The 18,398-nt window shown below is 45.7% G+C and overlaps 1 protein-coding gene across 1 annotated transcript in view; it reads left to right on the top strand.

Annotated features, from left to right (window-relative positions):
• LIN7A (lin-7 homolog A, crumbs cell polarity complex component) overlaps positions 1–18,398 on the top strand; it is a 74,828-nt gene that overhangs the window by 14,324 nt on the left and 42,106 nt on the right. Inside the window, exon 2 of the mRNA XM_030214484.1 lies at positions 12,625–12,743. Coding sequence (XP_030070344.1) covers positions 12,625–12,743 — 119 coding nt within the window. The remainder of the gene's footprint in view (positions 1–12,624; positions 12,744–18,398) is intronic.

Here is an 18,398-nt window from a genome sequence, read left to right as displayed (position 1 = left end):
TTAGCTCATTATAATAACCTGTAGATCATTTGCATTCCGTTTTCGTTAGCTGCTACTGTGACAGGAAAATGTCTCGGGGAACCCGTTTGTGCATGTCCCGGTTTAATACTTGCGCGCTAAACTGGCTAGAACCAGTTTAAAAACCATGTTGCTGGCTCGTTAAGTTTAGTGCATCTGGCCCTCAGGGGCTGGCTGAATTCAACCTGTCATTCTGCTGCTGCTTCCACCTAGCAAACTTTACAGCGCTGCAGGAGAGTGAGAGAAGTTAGGGAGCAGTGTCGGACCTGTGGGGAAAGGGGGAAGATTGGTTGGATGGGGGGAGAGATGCTAGATCTGTGAGGGAAGAGGGAGGGAGCACCAGAAGCGATGCAATGGGGGGGGGGGGGCGCAGCTAAATCAATATGGCCCAGGGCACCAGTATCCATTGAGACGGACCTGGAATCAGTGGCGTTCCTAGGGGACTGACACCCGGGGTGGATCGCCGATGCACCCTGCCCCCCGGGTGCAGCGCCCCCCCCCCCCCCCCGTGCAGCACGCACCCCCCCCCCCCCGGCAAAAGAACCCCCACCACAACGAAAGAACCCCTGCCCCGGGTGCACGCCGCTGGGGGGGGGGGGGGTGCCGTGCGCTGCTCAGCTTCGTTTGTTTCCATGCTCCCTCTGCCCCGGAACAGGAAGTAACCTGTTCCGTCCTGTTCCGGGGCAGAGGGAGCATGGAAACAAACGAAGCTGACTGGCGCGTGGCACCCCCCCAGCGGCGTGCACCCGGGGCAGAATGCCCCCACCGCCCCCCCCCCTTGGTTCGCCACTGCCTGGAATTCCCCTTCATGTGTGCACTAATTCACAGTCTAATATCGTGGAGGGGCATAATCGAACGGATGGCCCAAGTAAAGTCAACCAAATGCTCATCAGGGACGCCCATCTTTTTTCCATTATCGGCCGAGGACGCCCATCTCTTAATCACGCCCCAGTCCTGCCTTTGCTACGCTTCCGACACGCCCCCGTGAACTTTGGTTGTCCCCGTGACGGACTGCACCTGAGGACGCCCAAAATCGGCTTTCGATTATGCCGATTTGGGCGACCCTGAGAGAAGGACGCCCATCTCCCGATTTGTGTCGGAAGATGGACGCCCTTCTCTTTCGAAAATGCCCCTGATAGTGTATCACTTGCATGCACTTACTGCAGCTTAAAATGGTGTACCACGGGACGCGCGCAGGCATCCTGTGGTATTTTTGAGAATTGCGCGTGCAAACCATGTGCTAAAACTACGTTAAATTTTATCACAGAGGGGGCATTCTGGGGGTGGAGAGTTGGCATTTCCGCTCCAATCAGTTAATGCAGCTACATTTTCACTCGCTAGCTGATTAACGCAGGATTTGCACGTGAGCCCTCACAGCGCACAAAGTTGGTGTCAGTAAGTGCTCATGTGCTAATTTTTTTTAATGGCTTTGTGCTAACGGCAGAGGCAGCCACAGACAATAATATGTTTAAATGCCGTTTTTCTTGCTGAAATTCGAACGGAAAAGATGCTACATTAACATTGCAAAGTAAATGTTTCCAATTGTTATTTGGCTTTGCATGCAAACACTAGATCACTCCATATGCAGCATTTCTACATGGATGTGTTTTTGTTTCTTTGTTTTTTTGTTTTAGTAATTAGTAGCATTCACTATCTCCCTACAATTAGAAAATCCTTTGCATCTCCATCTGGCAAGTCCCATCATAATTACTGTTTGCTAAAATGGTGCAGCCACAGTTTCAAATTATAATGGCTTTGATTTTTTAGAGTTTGCCTTCCGTCTACCACATTTATGGCCTGCGAAAAACTGACCAAACAGATACCTTGTCTCAACTTTCTCCTGACATGTAAAATTCTCTTGCTCTGTAACACCATTTGAGGTCTCAGTCAAGTCTGATGTGAATTTCCATCAGGTTACATCAACGTAGTGAATTCTGATTGGCCTAAGAATGTGAAAGCAGGTGTTTATATAATATTTATTTTATTTATATTTTGCTCACAGCTTTTCAGTAGTAGCTCAAGGTGAGTTACATTCAGGTACACTGGATATTTCTCTGTCCCAGGAGGGCTCATGATCTAAGTTTGTATCTGAGGCAATGGAGGGTTAAGTGACTTGCCCAAGATCACAAGGAGCAGCGGTGGGATTTGAACCGGCCACCTCTGGATTGCAAGACCAGTGCACTAACCACTAGGCTACTCCTCCACTCCAGACTCTTGCTATTCTTTGGGGTTCTACATGGAATGTCGCTACTCTTTGAGATTCTGCATGGAATCTTGTCACTCTTTAACATTCCAGAATCTTATTTATTTAGATTTTGCTCACACCTTTTTCAGTAGTAGCTCAAGGTGAGTTACATTCAGGTACACTGGATATTTCTCTGTCCCAGGAGGGCTCATAATCTAAGTGACTTGCCCACTTGTTCACACCATACAGAATTTTATAGACCTCTGTTGGTATCAGCCGTCACTTGTTTCTTCTCCTAACCAGTTGAGCCTTTCTTTTTATAAGAGGACTGATCAGCCCTATAATCGTTTTTCTCATCATTCTGCTGTTTTGAGGTGCAGCTACCCAGAACTGCTTGCAGTACTTGTTGTGGCTTCATCATAAATTTTCCCGAGGAGTCTTTCATGTTGCCAAGTGCCTTCTGAAAATCCATATACAATATATTGACCATCTTGCTTTAAGTTTTTTATTTACACATCTTACTGGAATATTACTGCCCCATCCTTGGCCATCTTTAAACCTAGATTGAAAGCCCACCTCTTTAACATTGCTTTTGACTTGTAACCACTCCCCCACATTAATTGATTTGCTTGCTTTATTTTTGTCAATTAGATTGTAAGCTCTTTGAGCAGGGACTGTCTTTCTTCTATGTTTGTGAAGCGCTGCGTACAATTTGTAGCGCTATAGAAATGCTAAATAGTAGTAGATCACAAGGAGCAGCAGTGGGATTTGAACCGGCCACCTTGAGATTACAAGACCAGTGCTCTAACCACTAGGCCACTCCTTATTCTTTAGGGTTCTACATGGAATGTTGCTACTGTTTGAGATTCTGCATGGAATCTTGTCACTCTTTAGGATTCCAGAATCTTCAGAAATTTTAGTACAAGAACAGTGCTGGACAGACTTCTACAGTCTGTGCCCTGAGAATGGCAAGGGCAAATCAAACTCAGGTATACATATAAAGTATCACATACCATGAAAAATGAGTTTATCTTGTTGGGCAGACTGGATGGACCGTTCAGGTCTTTATCTGCTGTCATATGCCTGACGTGCCCATGTTTAGGTGTGCCCTCTTACACCATGTCATAAGTTGCCATGTCTAAGTGCACCATGTGACACGTGTAATTTATAGTTTTCTATAAATTATACATGTAACTGGGAGACACAACCCATGGCCCACCTTTGCTCCATCTATGTACAGGGTGAGGCAAAACAAAACAAAAAGTAATCCCCTAGAGAATTTTGCCATTTTCTCAGAAACAGCTTTGAATTTCAATGAGAAATTTTACGTACTTATATAGGCCACTGTTTACAAAGCCACACTAGTGGCTGCCACTCGGCATTGCGGACACAGCCCAGTCAAAGTGAATGGGCTCTGTCAGCAGTACCACACCGCCTGTCGCTAGTTCACCTTTGTAAACATGGGGGGGGGGGGGGGGGTTAGTCATCATACATATAACAACTTTTAATTATCAAGCTATATTGGTGTTACTGACATCTTAGCATTATTAATTAGCAATTTTGTGCATTAAACATGTTTGAGCTAAAACACAGTAAAATATTGTCATTCAAATGACACAATTAACAATGTGTCAGAATTTCACAGTCACTGTGAATGCTCAAAGTGTCCCCTCCCCCCCAGCTTTAACACCGACCTTCAGTCACTTTGGGAAGTTCTTAACAGCCTTGGCGGTCGGTCCCTGTGGCAGAATTTCCCAGATCATTTGCAGCGATTCCTTGAGTTTGGCGATTGTATGTGGCTTTGGGTGGAACTTGTGATAGGCCTCCAACATTGCTCCCCAGATAAAAATCTACATCACTGTGATGTCTTTAGTAGTAAACTGGTATCTCAGTGGGGTTTTTTGTTTTTTTTTTTCAAATAATGGTAGTTTTACAGTGCAAACATTTTTGAACACATGAAAATCACTCACTGATCATGCTAAAAAGTCTGTAACTTCACCATGTGTAAAGATAATCTCATTCCACTCAGCACATAAACAGAGATAGTAACTGTAAAGAAACAGTTACCCCGCGGTCACTTAGAGGGTCTATCCCCAGCACAGCTCAGGTCCGCCTGCACTTGCCACTTGTGCTCTACACCAGCACCCTCCTCCCACCGACTGGGTCATAATTGCCTTTGGGTGAGTCTCCCGCTCTCAAATTATCCCCAGTGATTTCTAGGATACTAGGACCACTCTTCCAGTGGTCCTTCAGTTCCCAGAAAGCACTCACAGACCCAGCACACAAACCACAAAGATTCTTTATCAGTCCAGACAAACAGGGCAAACTATTGTGTTTTTTCTCATAAAAGCAATATTGAACAGTGGACAGAAAATGTGCAATCAGCAAATAATATCAGATAACTGAAATATGGATCAAATATAACACTAACTAAACATTTGTTTACTTCCTAGAAAGTACCTGGGGAGATCAGGACAGATAGCTGCTCACCAGTTATCAAATATATCTGTTTTACAGGACTTCAGCAAACAGCTTTCTCTCTCTCTTCTCCCAGGCTGAAACTGGGGAAAACCAGTACTGTTCAAATGAAAAGATCTCCTGGGCCAATCAGAGATCATTCAACAACAAGATTTTTTTTTAAAGCTGGTTACATCACTACAGGCATTTCCTTTATCTGTATTAACTAAAGAAGGGAAAGGTCAGTTCTTTGTAACAGCTTAAAACATAACATGCACCATCTTCTTGCCATACTAGAGAAATGCACTTCAAGATTTAATAAAGGCAGTTTTTTTAACAGGCTTAAAATACACTGTTCTGTCACAGTAACAACAAATAAAGCTGTAAAATTTCACACTGAAATTCCAAGTGGTTGCTGAGAAACCAGCAAAAAATGCTAGTTTTTTTTTTTGCCTTACCTGTATACACTCTTCTTGTGGTTAGGTGTGATGGTGTTACCTTATAGAATATTGCCTTGTGTCTATAGGGGCTCATTTTTCAAAGCACTTAAAAAATTCCATAGGTTGCTATGAGATGTATTTTCAAAGCACTTAAACATACAAAGTTACGTGGAGGTGTATTTTCAAAGTACGACGTACAAAGTTCCATAGTAACCTATGGAACTTTGTAAGTCTAAGTGCTTTGAAAATGATACAGAGGTGATGCCTATGAGGAAAGGCTAAAGCAGCTAGGGCTCTTTATCTTGGAGAAGAGATGGCTGAGGGGAGATATGATCGAGATCTATAAAAAAAAATGAGAGGAATGGAACAAGTAGATGTGAATCACTTGTTTGCTCTTTCAAAAAGTACTAGGAATAGGGGACATGCAATGAAGCTACTAAGTAGTAAATTTAGAACAAATCAGAAAAATATTTTTTCACTCAAAATGTAATTAAACTCTGGAATTCGTTGCCAGAGAATGTGGTAAAAGCAATTAGCTTAGCAGGGTTTTAAAAAGGTTTGGATAATTTTCTAAAAGAAAAGTCCATAAGCCATTATTAAGATGGACTTGGAAAAAAATCCACTGCATATTCTAGGATAAGCAGCATAAAATCTGTTTTGCTGTTCTGGAACCTTGCCAGGTACTTGTGACCTGGATTGACCATTGTTGGAAACAGGATGCCACTTGATGGACTTTTGGTCTGTCCCAGTAAGGCAATGCTTATGTTCTTATGTGACTGACACTTGGCACAAGGCATTTGCACACCTAACAGAACTGTCTATATGACAGGTGCTCTCAACGCAGTACTTGGGACATACCTAGCCTGTCTAATGCTTAGGATATCCAAAACAAGATATATATATAAGAAAAAATTGCATATGATAGAGTCAGTGCATCTAACCTAACTCATGCATACAGTTCAAACTCCTCTTATTGACCTATAAGTGCATTCACTCTGCAGCTCCTCAGTACCTCTCCACTCTCATCTCTCCCTGCATTCCTCCCCGGGAACTCCGTTCACTGGGTAAATCTCTCTTATCTACACCCTTCTCCTCCACTGCTAACTCCAGACTCCGTTCCTTTTATCTTGCTGCACCATATGCCTGGAATAGACTTCCTGAGCTGGTACCTCAAGCTCCATCTCTGGCCGTCTTCAAATCTAAGCTAAAAGCCCACCTTTTTGATGCTGCTTTTAACTCCTAACCCTTGTTCACTTGTTCTTTTATCATCCTCACTTTAATATTCCCTTATCTCTCGTTTGTCCTGTTTGTCTGTCCTAATTAGATTGTAAGCTCTGTCGAGCAGGGACTGTCTCTTCATGTTCAAGTGTACAGCGCTGCGTATGTCTAGTAGCGCTTCAGAAATGATAAGTAGTAGTAATAGTGCAGATTCTGAAAACCTGATAGGTAGGGTGTGACCCAAAGACTGGGTTGAAATTCAGTGCTGCATGATTCACATTCCAGGCACATCCTTGATTAGAGGTCATACTTGTTCAGTCTTCCCGCTGGTTATTTAATCTCTTAGTTACTGTTCAGTGAAAATAAATTATGAACTTGAAGTCATGGGCTCAGTACTCCTGTGAAATGACCTGGAACTGTAGAGTGATGCCCGGCAAGTGCTACAAGATCTGAATCAATCTGTTTTTATGGGACTGAGAAGTGAGAGGGTGAACAAATGATTCCGACTAGAAAAATGAAGAGAGAAGACCGGGGCATTTCATCTTGACTGCCTGGATTCACAGCGTAGCAGAAGCCTCCTAAGAAGCAGAGACTAAAGCAGAGGTGGGCAACCTCAGTCAAGATTTTAGGATATCCGCAATAAATATGCATGAGATCTATTTGCATTCAATGGAAGCAGAAGATGCCGATCAATCTTACATGCATTCATTGGGGAAATCCTGAAAACCTGACTGGGTTGTGGCTCTCCCACCCTTGGACTAAAAGCTGTATAAACCTCTGGACTAGTACTGGTGCTTGTCCCAGTGAAATCCTGTGTAGCAGTTTGGGGAAGAAACCGAATACTGTATATTTTATAAACTATAGCCTTGATTTTCTCTACCAGTCCTTGACAGCTGCCAACGGGTCAGGTTTTCAGAATATCCCTAAGGAATATGCGGGAGAGAGATTTCCATACAATGGAAGTAGTGGGTTTGCAAATCTCCATGCATATTCATTAGGGTTATCCTGAAAGTTGATCTGCAAGGCTTCATTCTGTTTCTGTGAGTCTGACGTCCTGCACGTTGTACGTGCAGGATGTCACAAACAGAACGAAGCCTTCGGAGGGAGAAGAGGACCTCCTCAGCTGGCGGGGATTGGGGTCCTCCACCAGCAAAGGTAGCCCATGGCAATGGCGGGGGAGGGTTGGCAGCGGGAGGGGGTCGAGAGGGTCGTCGGCAGGGGGGTCCAGGGCCAAATCTACGGGGGCCCAGGCCCCCCTGGCCCCACATAGCTATGCCACTGGTTGGCACCCAAAGTTAGGCACAAAATTCATGCTAAGATAATATTCAGCAAAGGACACACATCCACATCATTAATCCGTTCCCATGGAGGTATCCACTGATTAGAATAATGCCATTTAGGGAGGAGGGAAATTATCAAGGTGACGTAAAAGGCAATCTTGCACTGCACTTGATATACCACGGGATTGCTGAATCCTGTGGTAACAGAACAACATTGCTTGCCAGCCATCTCACAGTTAACATTATTCTATGTGCCCAGAAATATTTGACAACCCGATGTTCTCAGGCCTGATGTGAAAGGAGCCTTGGGACTGCTTGTAAAGCCCCTGATAAAGCAGCCCTCTCCTGATCAGTGGTGTACCGAGGGCAGGGCGGTGGGGGCGGTCCGCCCCGGGTGCACACTGCAGGGAGGTGTAGGGAGCAGCCGCGTAGCTGTCGACTCTGCCGGTTCCCTGCTCCCTCTGATGTTACTTCCTGTTCCGGAGCAGGGAACCGGCGGAGCTGACAGCCAAGAGGCTGCTTCCAGCACCCCAGGAAGTAACAGCAATGCACCCGGGGTGGGGGGGGGGGGAGTTGGAGGTGATGCGCCGGGGGTGGGTGGGGTGGTGGTGATATTTCAAGGGGGTATGCACTGCACCTGGGGGCGGTGCGCTGCTGAACCCGAGGGGGGGGGGGTGAGCAGCAGTGATTCACCTCAGGTGGCAGTCGACCATGGACCACCACTGCTCCTGATCCCAGCTGCTCCCCAATCCCAGCCCCCCTTTCAGAAGCTCATCTTTACGCCCCATGGCCCCTGAGGCCCTTGCTTTTTTGGGGGGGGCACCCAAACAAGCAGGGGCCTCAAGGGCCTTACCCTGATGGTCCAGTGATTGCCAGGTTGGAATGATCCTCCTTTGCTCCTGCCTGGCCGGCGTCACATCCAAAATGGTGGCCCTGTGCTAAAATAACCTCACTTAACAGTAGCCCACATTGATAACGCCCCTTCTTGGACTAAGCAGATTTCAATGTGACCGATGTAACCATTAAAACATTTTCAAAAACTGTTCCATTGGTGAATATATACTGAATAAAATCATTTCAGTTGCTTCTCTATTAAAATTGCTTCTGGCAGTTTTCTTTTACACAGGACAAGTGAAAATGCATTTGAAAACATAAATAAAACATGAGATAACAGGATCCTAGGTGTTGGGAGATAGCATATTTGCAAGATGAGACAGCGGCAACTTGAAGGAGAGACAGAAGGTTTTGGTTTTGCATTTTAGAATTGTGTCTGGGAATTGCTCTGAGACCCGCCTTCTATGCAGGGGTATTGGATCTGTGTCTAGCGGGATCAGCAGAACCTAGTACTATATAGCTAGAAACAGCAGCAAGATCTGGAAGCTCCTGCAGCCGTGTCCGGCTAAATCTAAAGCTCAAAACAACTAGATGAATGCATTCGGGCAAAATTTTTCAAGATCTGCTTAGAGGAAAGCTTTCACGTGCTTCTGTTCTCATCAGCTCCAGTGAGCGTTAATATTTGGCAAAATATAGCACAAATGTTACCCAAGAGACATTCATTCATTCGCGTATTAAATTTACAGCCTGTGCATGTGCAGGTAACAAAACAACAATATATAATCATTAAACTACAAATGTGTTAAATCTATAGTGACTTGCAAGGTAAACTATTTAATAGAAGATTTCAGGCCACAGCTAGTTGCTAGTAACTCCCCAGGGCAGTTTGTTGCATTGTGGATTAATTTTATATTGAGTTTATGCCTTTCTAGTGATGACTCACAGTGAGTTACATTCAGGTGCAGGACGTGTTTTCCTGTTCCCAGAAGGTTCACAATCTAAGTGGATCCTAAGCTGCGGCTGTGGCGTAGCTACGTGGGGCCACGGGGGCCTGGGCCCCCGTAGATTTGGCCCTGGACTCCTCTGCCGACGACCCTTTCGACCCCCCTCCCGCCGCCGCCTACCTTTGCTGGCGGGGGACCCCAACCCCCGCCAGCCGAGGTCCTCTTCTTCCCGCGCAAGGCTTCGTTCAGTTTCTGCGTCTGACGTCCTGCACGTCAGACTCAGAAACTGAACGAAGCCTTGCGCGGGAAGAAGAGAATCTCGGCTGGCGGGGGTTGGGGTTCCCCGCCGGCAAAGGTAGGCGACGGCGGCGGGGAGGGAGGGTTAGCGGCGGGGGAGGGTTGGCGGTGGAAAGGGGGGTCGAGAGGGTTGTCGGCAGGGGGGGGTCAAAGTTGGTGGTGGCGGCGGCGCCGGGGGAGGTTGGCAATGGCGGGGGGGGGGTGTCAGCGACACCGGAGAGGGGGGCTAAAATGTGTCCCCTCACCTCAGGCTCTGGACCCCCCTCCCGCCGAAGTCTGGCTATGCCCCTGATCTGCGGCAAGCACTAACACATGCTTACAGCAGAAACTAGCACCTTACCGCGGAGCATATTCAGGCATCACATGGTAATTCTGTGGTTCGGTGTGCACTACCCATGCGTTAAAAATAAACTTTGGGGCCCTTTTACTAAGATGCGCTGAAAAATTGTGCTGGTGTAGGCGTGTGTATCGGACACACGCAGGTCCATTGTTCAGCGTGCCTGCAAAAAAGGCATTTTTTGGGGCCAAAAATGGACGTACGGCAAAATAAAAATCAGCACACGTCCATTTTGGGCTCGAGATCTTACAGCCACCCATTGACTTAGCGGTAAGGTCTCACGCATTAATTGGGCGGTAATCTTCAGTGTGCATATGCTGCCGATTACCGCCCGGTTAGCACCACGCAGTAGAAAATAGAAATTAGAAATACCACCCGGGGCATGGGGTAGCCGGGCAGTGTTCTAATTTGATGTGCGTACAGCACCTACGCGTCTTAGTAAAGGGGCCCCTTTATGTTTTAGCGCTGGGAGTGGGTCTGGGGGTGGAGAGTAAACGCTTTCTGCGCTAATTGGTTAGTGCATGGGTATTGCCATGCACTAATTGATTAGCGCAGGTTTCACATGAGTCCCTACTGCCTACAAAATAGATGGCAGTAAGGGCTCATGCGCTAATGTGAAAATTAGCATGTGGTCAATACTAGGGAAAACAGAAAAATTGGCCATTTTACCCCAGTGTGAATGACCCATATATGGACGTGCTAAGGCTAATTTTTACCATAATTTGGTAAAAGGGCTCCTAACTTAGTGATAAGGGTCTCATGCATTATCTGGGCAGCAGTCATCAGTGCATTTACCAATTACCACACCTGGTTAGCGCCAGGGCTGCCAAGAGACTGGGCTGGGCCTGGGGCCCTGCCCCTCCACCACCTCCAAGGTCGCTGCCACCGCCACCACCCCCCCCCCCCCCCCCGAGGCTGCCACTCCACAGTCCCCAGTCTCCACCCGCTCATCCTCAGTCCCACTGACAGCCCCCCTGCATTCAAATCGCAACGCAGCGGTAGATCGCTTCCCTTCGGGCCTTCCCTCCCTGTGTCCCGCCCTCGCTGAAACAGGAAGTTACATCAGACGAGGGCGGGACACAGGGAGGGAAGGCCCGAAGGGAGGAGATCTGCCGCTGCGCTGTCATACGGAGGTGAGGCGCTGTGATTTGAATGCAGGGGGCCCGGTGGCGGATGGAGGGGGGCTGTCGGAGCCGAGGGTGGGCAAGTGAGACTGAGGACTGCGGCACTGGGCCCCCCTTGGAGGCCTGGGCCCGGGGAATTTTGTCTCCCGCTGCCCCCCCTCTCGGCGGCCCTGGTTAGCGCCATGCGGTAGAAAATAGAAATTATTTTCTGCTGTCCGTTTTGGACGCACAGCAGAGCTAATGTGAACATGCTAGCTGATTAGCTCTTTCACACTCATTCCCTGCCCGTGCCACATCCCCTCCCAAAAATAATTTAAAAAATAAATAGCGCACGATCAGTGCATGCAAACATGGAAATCACTGCAAGATGCTTTAGGGCCCTGTTTACAAAGGCACACTAGCATTTTTAGCATGTGCTAAACATGTAGATGCCCATAATATTTCTATGGGCATCTACATAGTTAACACATACTAATTTTTAGCGTGCCATTGTAAGCAGGGTCCTTATTATGTCCTGTGGTAAGCCTTTTTCAGTGCACTAAGGGGCAGTAGGGCTACCACAGGGTTTGCGCATGGCCAGGCTCTTCCAGGAGCCTGTCAGTAGTTCCGGGTCTGCCACGTGCCATTTCCGATGCTAGAAAATAATTTTTTATTTACTAGCACGGATGGGTGGGGAGTGGAGGTGGTAAGGCGCCAGCAGAAAATGACCATGTGGCAATTTTTTTTTATCTATTGCACGGACATTTACTGCCCCTTTTTTTAAAACAAAACAACTTTTACCGCTGCGGTAAAAGGTGGCTCAGCATGTGGCAATCCCACACGCCAATGCCACTGCTGGCCAGTTTTTACTGCTGCTTGGTAAAAGGGCCCTGAATGTGTACTAATGAATGCATATCCCTGGCATTACTCCATTTTGTCACCAGACAGATACTGTAGTATGGAAATATATATGGACGTCCATCTTGTTTCAATAATACGGGTTGCCCCGCCCCTTTACGGGGCCGTCCTTAGAGATGGGCGTCCCCGTTCGATTATCCCCCTCTCTGTCACCTACGAACCTTAATGCAACATAACTCTGTATTTCTCATTCCGGAAATGGCGATCGCCATTACGGAACGATGTAAGCCACATTGAGCCTGCAAATAGATGGGAAAATGTGGGATACAAATGCAACAAATAAATATGCAGAAAAATCAGGTGACCTACATTTCAGAATTGAAATATATTGTTTTCCTGCAGAATGGATGCTCAGCTTGCCATAAGCTATTTTTGAGATGCTTTTAATAGGAATCCGAAACTGTAGTTGAAACATCGTACTGTTCACATGTTTGGCACTTCCAGAATGGACATGAACATTGCTATGAAACGTATGACCGCCATCTTTGTTGCAAAAGCCATTTCACTTTGGGGTCTGCATGGCCAGGTTCATCAGAACATTCCCACATCCCCTTGGTTTTTGCCTGATATTTCTTCTTCTTTTGGCTGTTCAGATGTCACAAGGGCCATTGAGTTGCTGGAGAAACTACAGGAGTCTGGAGACGTCCCTGGGCACAAATTGAAGGCTCTGAAAAAAGTCCTGCAGAGTGAATTTTGCACAGCAATCCGAGAGGTATGGGGCAAGTATCTGAGTTACAGGGTACAAATGGCCTATAATAGATAGGCATTCTGATTGGTCAACAGCTTCCCCAGTTCCAGAAAAAGAGAGAGAGAGGGGAAGGGGGGGGGGTGTCTGTTGACCATTATGTGATATAAACAGGCAGATTGCTTCTTCCTGGACATTTACCTTGCAAATCTACAAGGATTTAGATGAATAAAAATATCCCAAAGGAGTAGCCTAGTGGTTAGTGCAGCGGGACTCTGATTCTGGGGAACTGAGTTCGATTCCCACTGCAGCTCCTTGTGACTCTGGGCAAGTCACTTAACCCTCCATTGCCCCTGGTACAAAATAAGTACCTGAATATATGTAAACCTCTTTGAATGTAGTTGCAAAAACCTCAGAAAGGTGGTATATCAAGTCCCGTTTCCCTTTCCCTATTTGCGATTCTACATGGAATGTTGCTGTTGCTACTATTTGAGATTCTGGAATGTTGCTACTATTTGAAGATTCTACATGGAATGTTGCTAGGGGAGGAGTAGCCTAGTGGTTAGTGCAGTGGACTTTGATCCTGGGGAACTGAGTTCAATTCCCACTGCAGCTCCTTGTGACTCTGGGCAAGTCACTTAACCCTCCATTGCCCCTGGTACAAAATAAGTACCTGAATATATGTAAACCAAGTCCCATTTCCCTCCCCCCCCCCCTTTCCATTATGTGGCAGCACTATGCTCAGTTTAGAAGAACAGACAGACTCAGCTTTATCATTCTTCATCCAGGATAGTTTATTTAATTTTCTGCAGTGAATCAGAGCTCTGTATGGTGCATCATAGAAGCATATTGTGATTGCTCACTGCCTTTAGTGTTTCACGTTTTAGATGGAGGCTTTGTGTTCTGTCATGGAGATGCATTGAACTGAGTATGATTTCTTCATATGATTGTCTCGCCTTTTAAATATTCCCTAGAATTAAGGGGCTTCATTATTATGAAGGTTTGGTCAACTTGATGACTGTGGTGTGTGAGATAATGTAATGTCTCTAGAGTACGAAGTAGTTCACGCCTGAACCATCTCCTGAGGAAGAGAGGCTTTTTGTCGTGGGCATTAAGAAAGTGTAAGTCATCAAATTCAAGATTTAACAGAAATATATAGCTTGAGACAAAGCAGCTGTTTGCTGAAGTGCATTAGGTTTTGCATTTACTGCGCTTTAACAACAATTAATACACGGTAAGGGCAAAGGCTGTGTGGTAATTGTTGGGACATGCCCAGCATATTTCATGCAGTTTCCACGTAGGAAAGTTCTTTAACACGGTGATTAAACAGTGGGTTTTAAGCCTATAACTTGTATTATTTCTTGAAGTGTACTTCTCTAGTTTGGCCAGCAGGTGGTGCATGTTTATCTTGAATGCTGTTACAGAGAAAAGACCTGCAGTGGTGTGGCCAGGTATTTTTCAAACGTATTGTTCTGGGCTCTGATTGGCCTAGGAGCTCGATTTCATCTAGAATGTACTGGCTTTTGCTCCAGTCTTAGCCAGGAAGAAAAGAGAGAAGGATCTCTGTGCTGAGGCCCTTTAAACAGTTATAGTTGATAATTTCTGAGCAGCTATCTGTTCTGATCTTCCCTGGTACTATTTAGATAATATACAAATGTTTAGATAGTGTTATAATTGATCCATATTTCAGCTACCTGCTATTGTTTTGCTGATTGCACTTTTTCTGTTTCACTGTTCAAGTTCTGTGACAATAAACTTGTTAGTTTATTGACTCTGCTTGTCTGTACTGACTATGAATCCTAGTGATTTGTGTGTTGGGTCTGTGAGTGCTTTCTGGGAACTGTGAGGCCACTGGAAGTGTGGTCTCCAGTAACCTAGAAATCACTGGGGATAATTTGAGAGTGGGAGACTCGTCCAGAGGCAAGTGAGACCCAGTCGGTAGGGTGGAGGGTGCTAGAGCATAAGCAGCAGGTGCAGGCAGACCTGATCTACTGGGGATAGTAGCTGCAGGGTAGCTCCAGGTGGGTGGCTAAGCATTTCGTGACACCATCTAAACCAAAACTGGCTATGTTATGGATGGTCCAGTGGTAGAGTCGGAGCAGAATCAGCACTTAACTGCATAATATAACCGGACAAAACACAGTCCTATCTTTGTTTGGTTTTACCTATCTGGTTGAGGGCTGAATATTGCCCTTAACTGGATATATGCTGTCCACCGCACATACCCAAATACTCAGTGCTGGTGCCAGACATGACCTGGCATTGAATATCGGGATATAAAGCTGGCAATGGCTAAAAAATCTGCTCCACCACCACCAGTTGACTATTTACGCCTTTAAGTTTTTGCAGATCAATGGGGCTGTTAAAGTGGGCTTTGCATTTTGATTGATCATCAATTTGCCAGTTGTTTAATTTAAGCTCTGCTGCCCTCCTAAGGAGGAGCCGGGAGTAACGAGTAATTGGCTGATCCATTCTGAAGGACTCAGCTCTCGTGTAGTGTATGAATACTGTGGTAGTATCCTGATTACATTAAGCATCAGGTTTACTGAAGGGCAGGAGGGGTTGAACGCAACTGTCAAATGTTCAGAAGAATTAATTATGAATAAGGTTAATCCATTTGCTCTCGTGTTGCCTATGGACTTTCAGAATTATTGTTGCACTATTAAAAAGGACATTCTGGCTCTCTTTCTAGAGTGTAAAATATTTTTATTGGATTGCAGGGCATAGCTGCAATTAGGAGAGAGAAGCACCCTGGGGTTTATATGTATTTAAACACAAGCAAAGGAACTCACATGGCCGCTGGCAGACCCACCAATATCAAGTCAACTAGCTGCATATGGACAAACGTGTATGTAGTGAGTAGGGGTCCTTTTACTAAGGTGCGCTGAAAATGGGCTGCGGTAGCGTGGACGCTTGTTTTGAGTGCGCACAGATCCGTTTTTCAGCGGGCCTGTTAAAAAGGCCTTTTTAATTTTTTGCCCAACATGGACGCGGGGCAAAATAAAAATTGGCACACACCCATTTGGGGGGTCTGAGACCTTACCGCCAGCCATTGACTTAGCGGTAAGGTCTCTCGTGTTAACTGTGCGGTAATCGCCTATGCGCGTCAAGTTGGAGTTACCACCCGATTTTCCCCACGCATCAGAAAATAAAATATATATTTTCTGGCGCGCGTAGCGGACGCTCGTCAAAAATGAAATTACCGCATGGGCAATGTGGTAGCCGGGTGCTAAGTCCAAATCGACGTGCATTGGGCATGCGTAGGCACCTACGGGGCTTAGTAAAAGGGCCCCAATCCAACCTATGTTTTTGCACCATTCACTGGGGTCAAACATGTTGCAGTGAAGAGTCTCAATTTGCTTTAAAAAAAAAAAAACACATTTTTAAAACAATGAAACTATTTTCTAATGCCCTTCATATAAATTGACGTAATCACAAAAGAGAGGGTAATACAGCATACAAGCATACAATATAAACAAGAAAAAGCAACACTGGGCCTTCAAGAGAGAGACAATGGCAGTCCTTTATTGTGAAAAAGACCCGACATGGGCCGTGTTTCAGGGGTCAAAGTGTGTCTTCAAAATATATGAGCAGGAATGTTCAGACAGTCTGAGTAAATTGCCAGCCACCACTGAGCGTTTGCGCACAGTGGTAGCTGGCAATTTACTCAGTTTCCTGCTCATATATTGTGAAGACACACTTTGACCCCTGAGGCAGGCGCTTGTGCACCGAAACACGGCCCGTGTCAGGTCTTTTTCACAATAAAGGACTGCCATTGTCTCTTTCTTGAAGGCCCAGTGTTGCTTTTTCTTGTTTATACTACATATAAAGTGGCCATACCCTATATATTATGTGACATGCTTTTATTAACCATTTCACTCTGTTCCTTCTATTTCTGCCTTACAAACTCATACTGGTTTGCTGCGGCAGTGCTTTATAGAGTATCACACTTCATCTGCCTGTGTCACCAACCTGTATTGCTGCTTTGCCCTTGTTACCATCTGCAAAAATCTACACCTCTTCAACCTTCTGCTTGCATAGCTGCTCCTGGCCTGGAGGAGTGGCCTAGTGGTTAGGGTGGTGGACTTTGGTCCTGGGGAACTGAGGAACTGAGTTCCATTCCCACTTCAGGCACAGGCAGCTCCTTGTGACTCTGGGCAAGTCACTTAACCCTCCATTGCCCCATGTAAGCTGCATTGAGCCTGCCATGAGTGGGAAAGCGCAGGGTACAAATGTAACAAAAATAAAATAGATACTATTGGAGATTCTACATGGAATGTTGCTATTCCACTAGCAACATTCCATGTAGAAGCCTGCGCGGCCACATTGGTGATCTGCAAGGGCCGACTTCTACATGGAATGTTGCTAGTGGAATAGCAACATTAACATTCCATGTAGAATCTCAAATAGTAGCAACAGTGGAGGAGTGGCCTAGTGGTTAGGGTGGTGGACTTTGGTCCAGGGGAACTGAGGAACTGAGTTCGATTCCTGGCACAGGCAGCTCCTTGTGACTCTGGGCAAGTCACTTAACCCTCCATTGCCCCATATAAGCTGCATTGAGCCTGCCATGAGTGGGACAGCGCGGGGTACAAATGTAACAAAAAAAAAAAATCTGCCTCCTCTCTAGCCACGGACATCAGCAATCCCAGAAATGATCATCTTTAAGCATCCGTTAAACTTAAGAAAAGTTTGCAGTATGCCCAGGCGTTCTAGTGGTTGGCTCTGTTTCAGCTCATTTGAGTTTTGGTGACACAGTATTACCTTCCTCAACATGATGCAGTGGTTTTAACACATTCGAAAGGATACGGGAATTGAAAAGAACTGATGCTTACAGCTTCCGTGGTGCTACTGGGGGTTAAGAAAAGGTTCTGTAAAATAAGCTTAAATCCTATTTTACTTCTGTCTTGTTTGTGCAAACGCCCAAAGTAAAGTATAATAAGCAGAGAACAAATATACAAACTTTCACTTGAAAGTTTACTGATTAAATGAAGGGTTCAGATAAATCGATAGTTCTACACTGGTATAAATAAAAGTCTGTTTTATCTGCTGTTCCTGCAGGTTCTGTATGGACCAGCAGGAACGACTCTAACCATCTTACTGGGCAGACTAGATGTGTGCCAGGTGGTCAGTGTGACAGACCCCATACATGCTTCCAGGAGTGCTGTCATGCTGTCTCCAATGTCCTCTTTCTTTCCTCCCCTTTCCTCTCCATGGAGCTGGGCAGTAGCAGAAGTGCCTGGATTGGCCACTGTTGAAAACAGGATGCTGGGCTTGATGGACCTTCGGTCTGTCCCAGTGTGGCAATACTTATGTACTTGGGATTCTGAATGGAATCTTGCTACACTTTGAAATTCTGCATGGAACCTTGTTATTCTTTAGAATCTTTATGGATTTATTTGACTCCAGGATTGGTGCGACAACCACCCCTTGAGAAAGCCGAGTTGTGCGAAACAGGCACCTGTCAGGGATAGTTCCGCACTTAAAAACAAAGCTAAGTTGAGCTTTTTTTCATAAGTCCAATTACAGCCTTGTCAGATTGTTAGACTGTTTGATTACGAAGCTCCTGTTGGGCATGCAAGATCAAGCATAGACATACCTCTGGTATTCGTAGAGAAAAAATAAATATAAAAAACAAAATAGATAAAGTAATAACTAAGGAGGGTGGTAGGGTAAGTCGATGAT

Source organism: Microcaecilia unicolor, chromosome 9 (genome assembly GCF_901765095.1).
Source record: "Microcaecilia unicolor chromosome 9, aMicUni1.1, whole genome shotgun sequence".
In the NCBI taxonomy this organism is placed as follows: Eukaryota; Metazoa; Chordata; class Amphibia; order Gymnophiona; family Siphonopidae; genus Microcaecilia; species Microcaecilia unicolor.
This window is presented reverse-complemented; position numbering and strand designations above follow the sequence as displayed.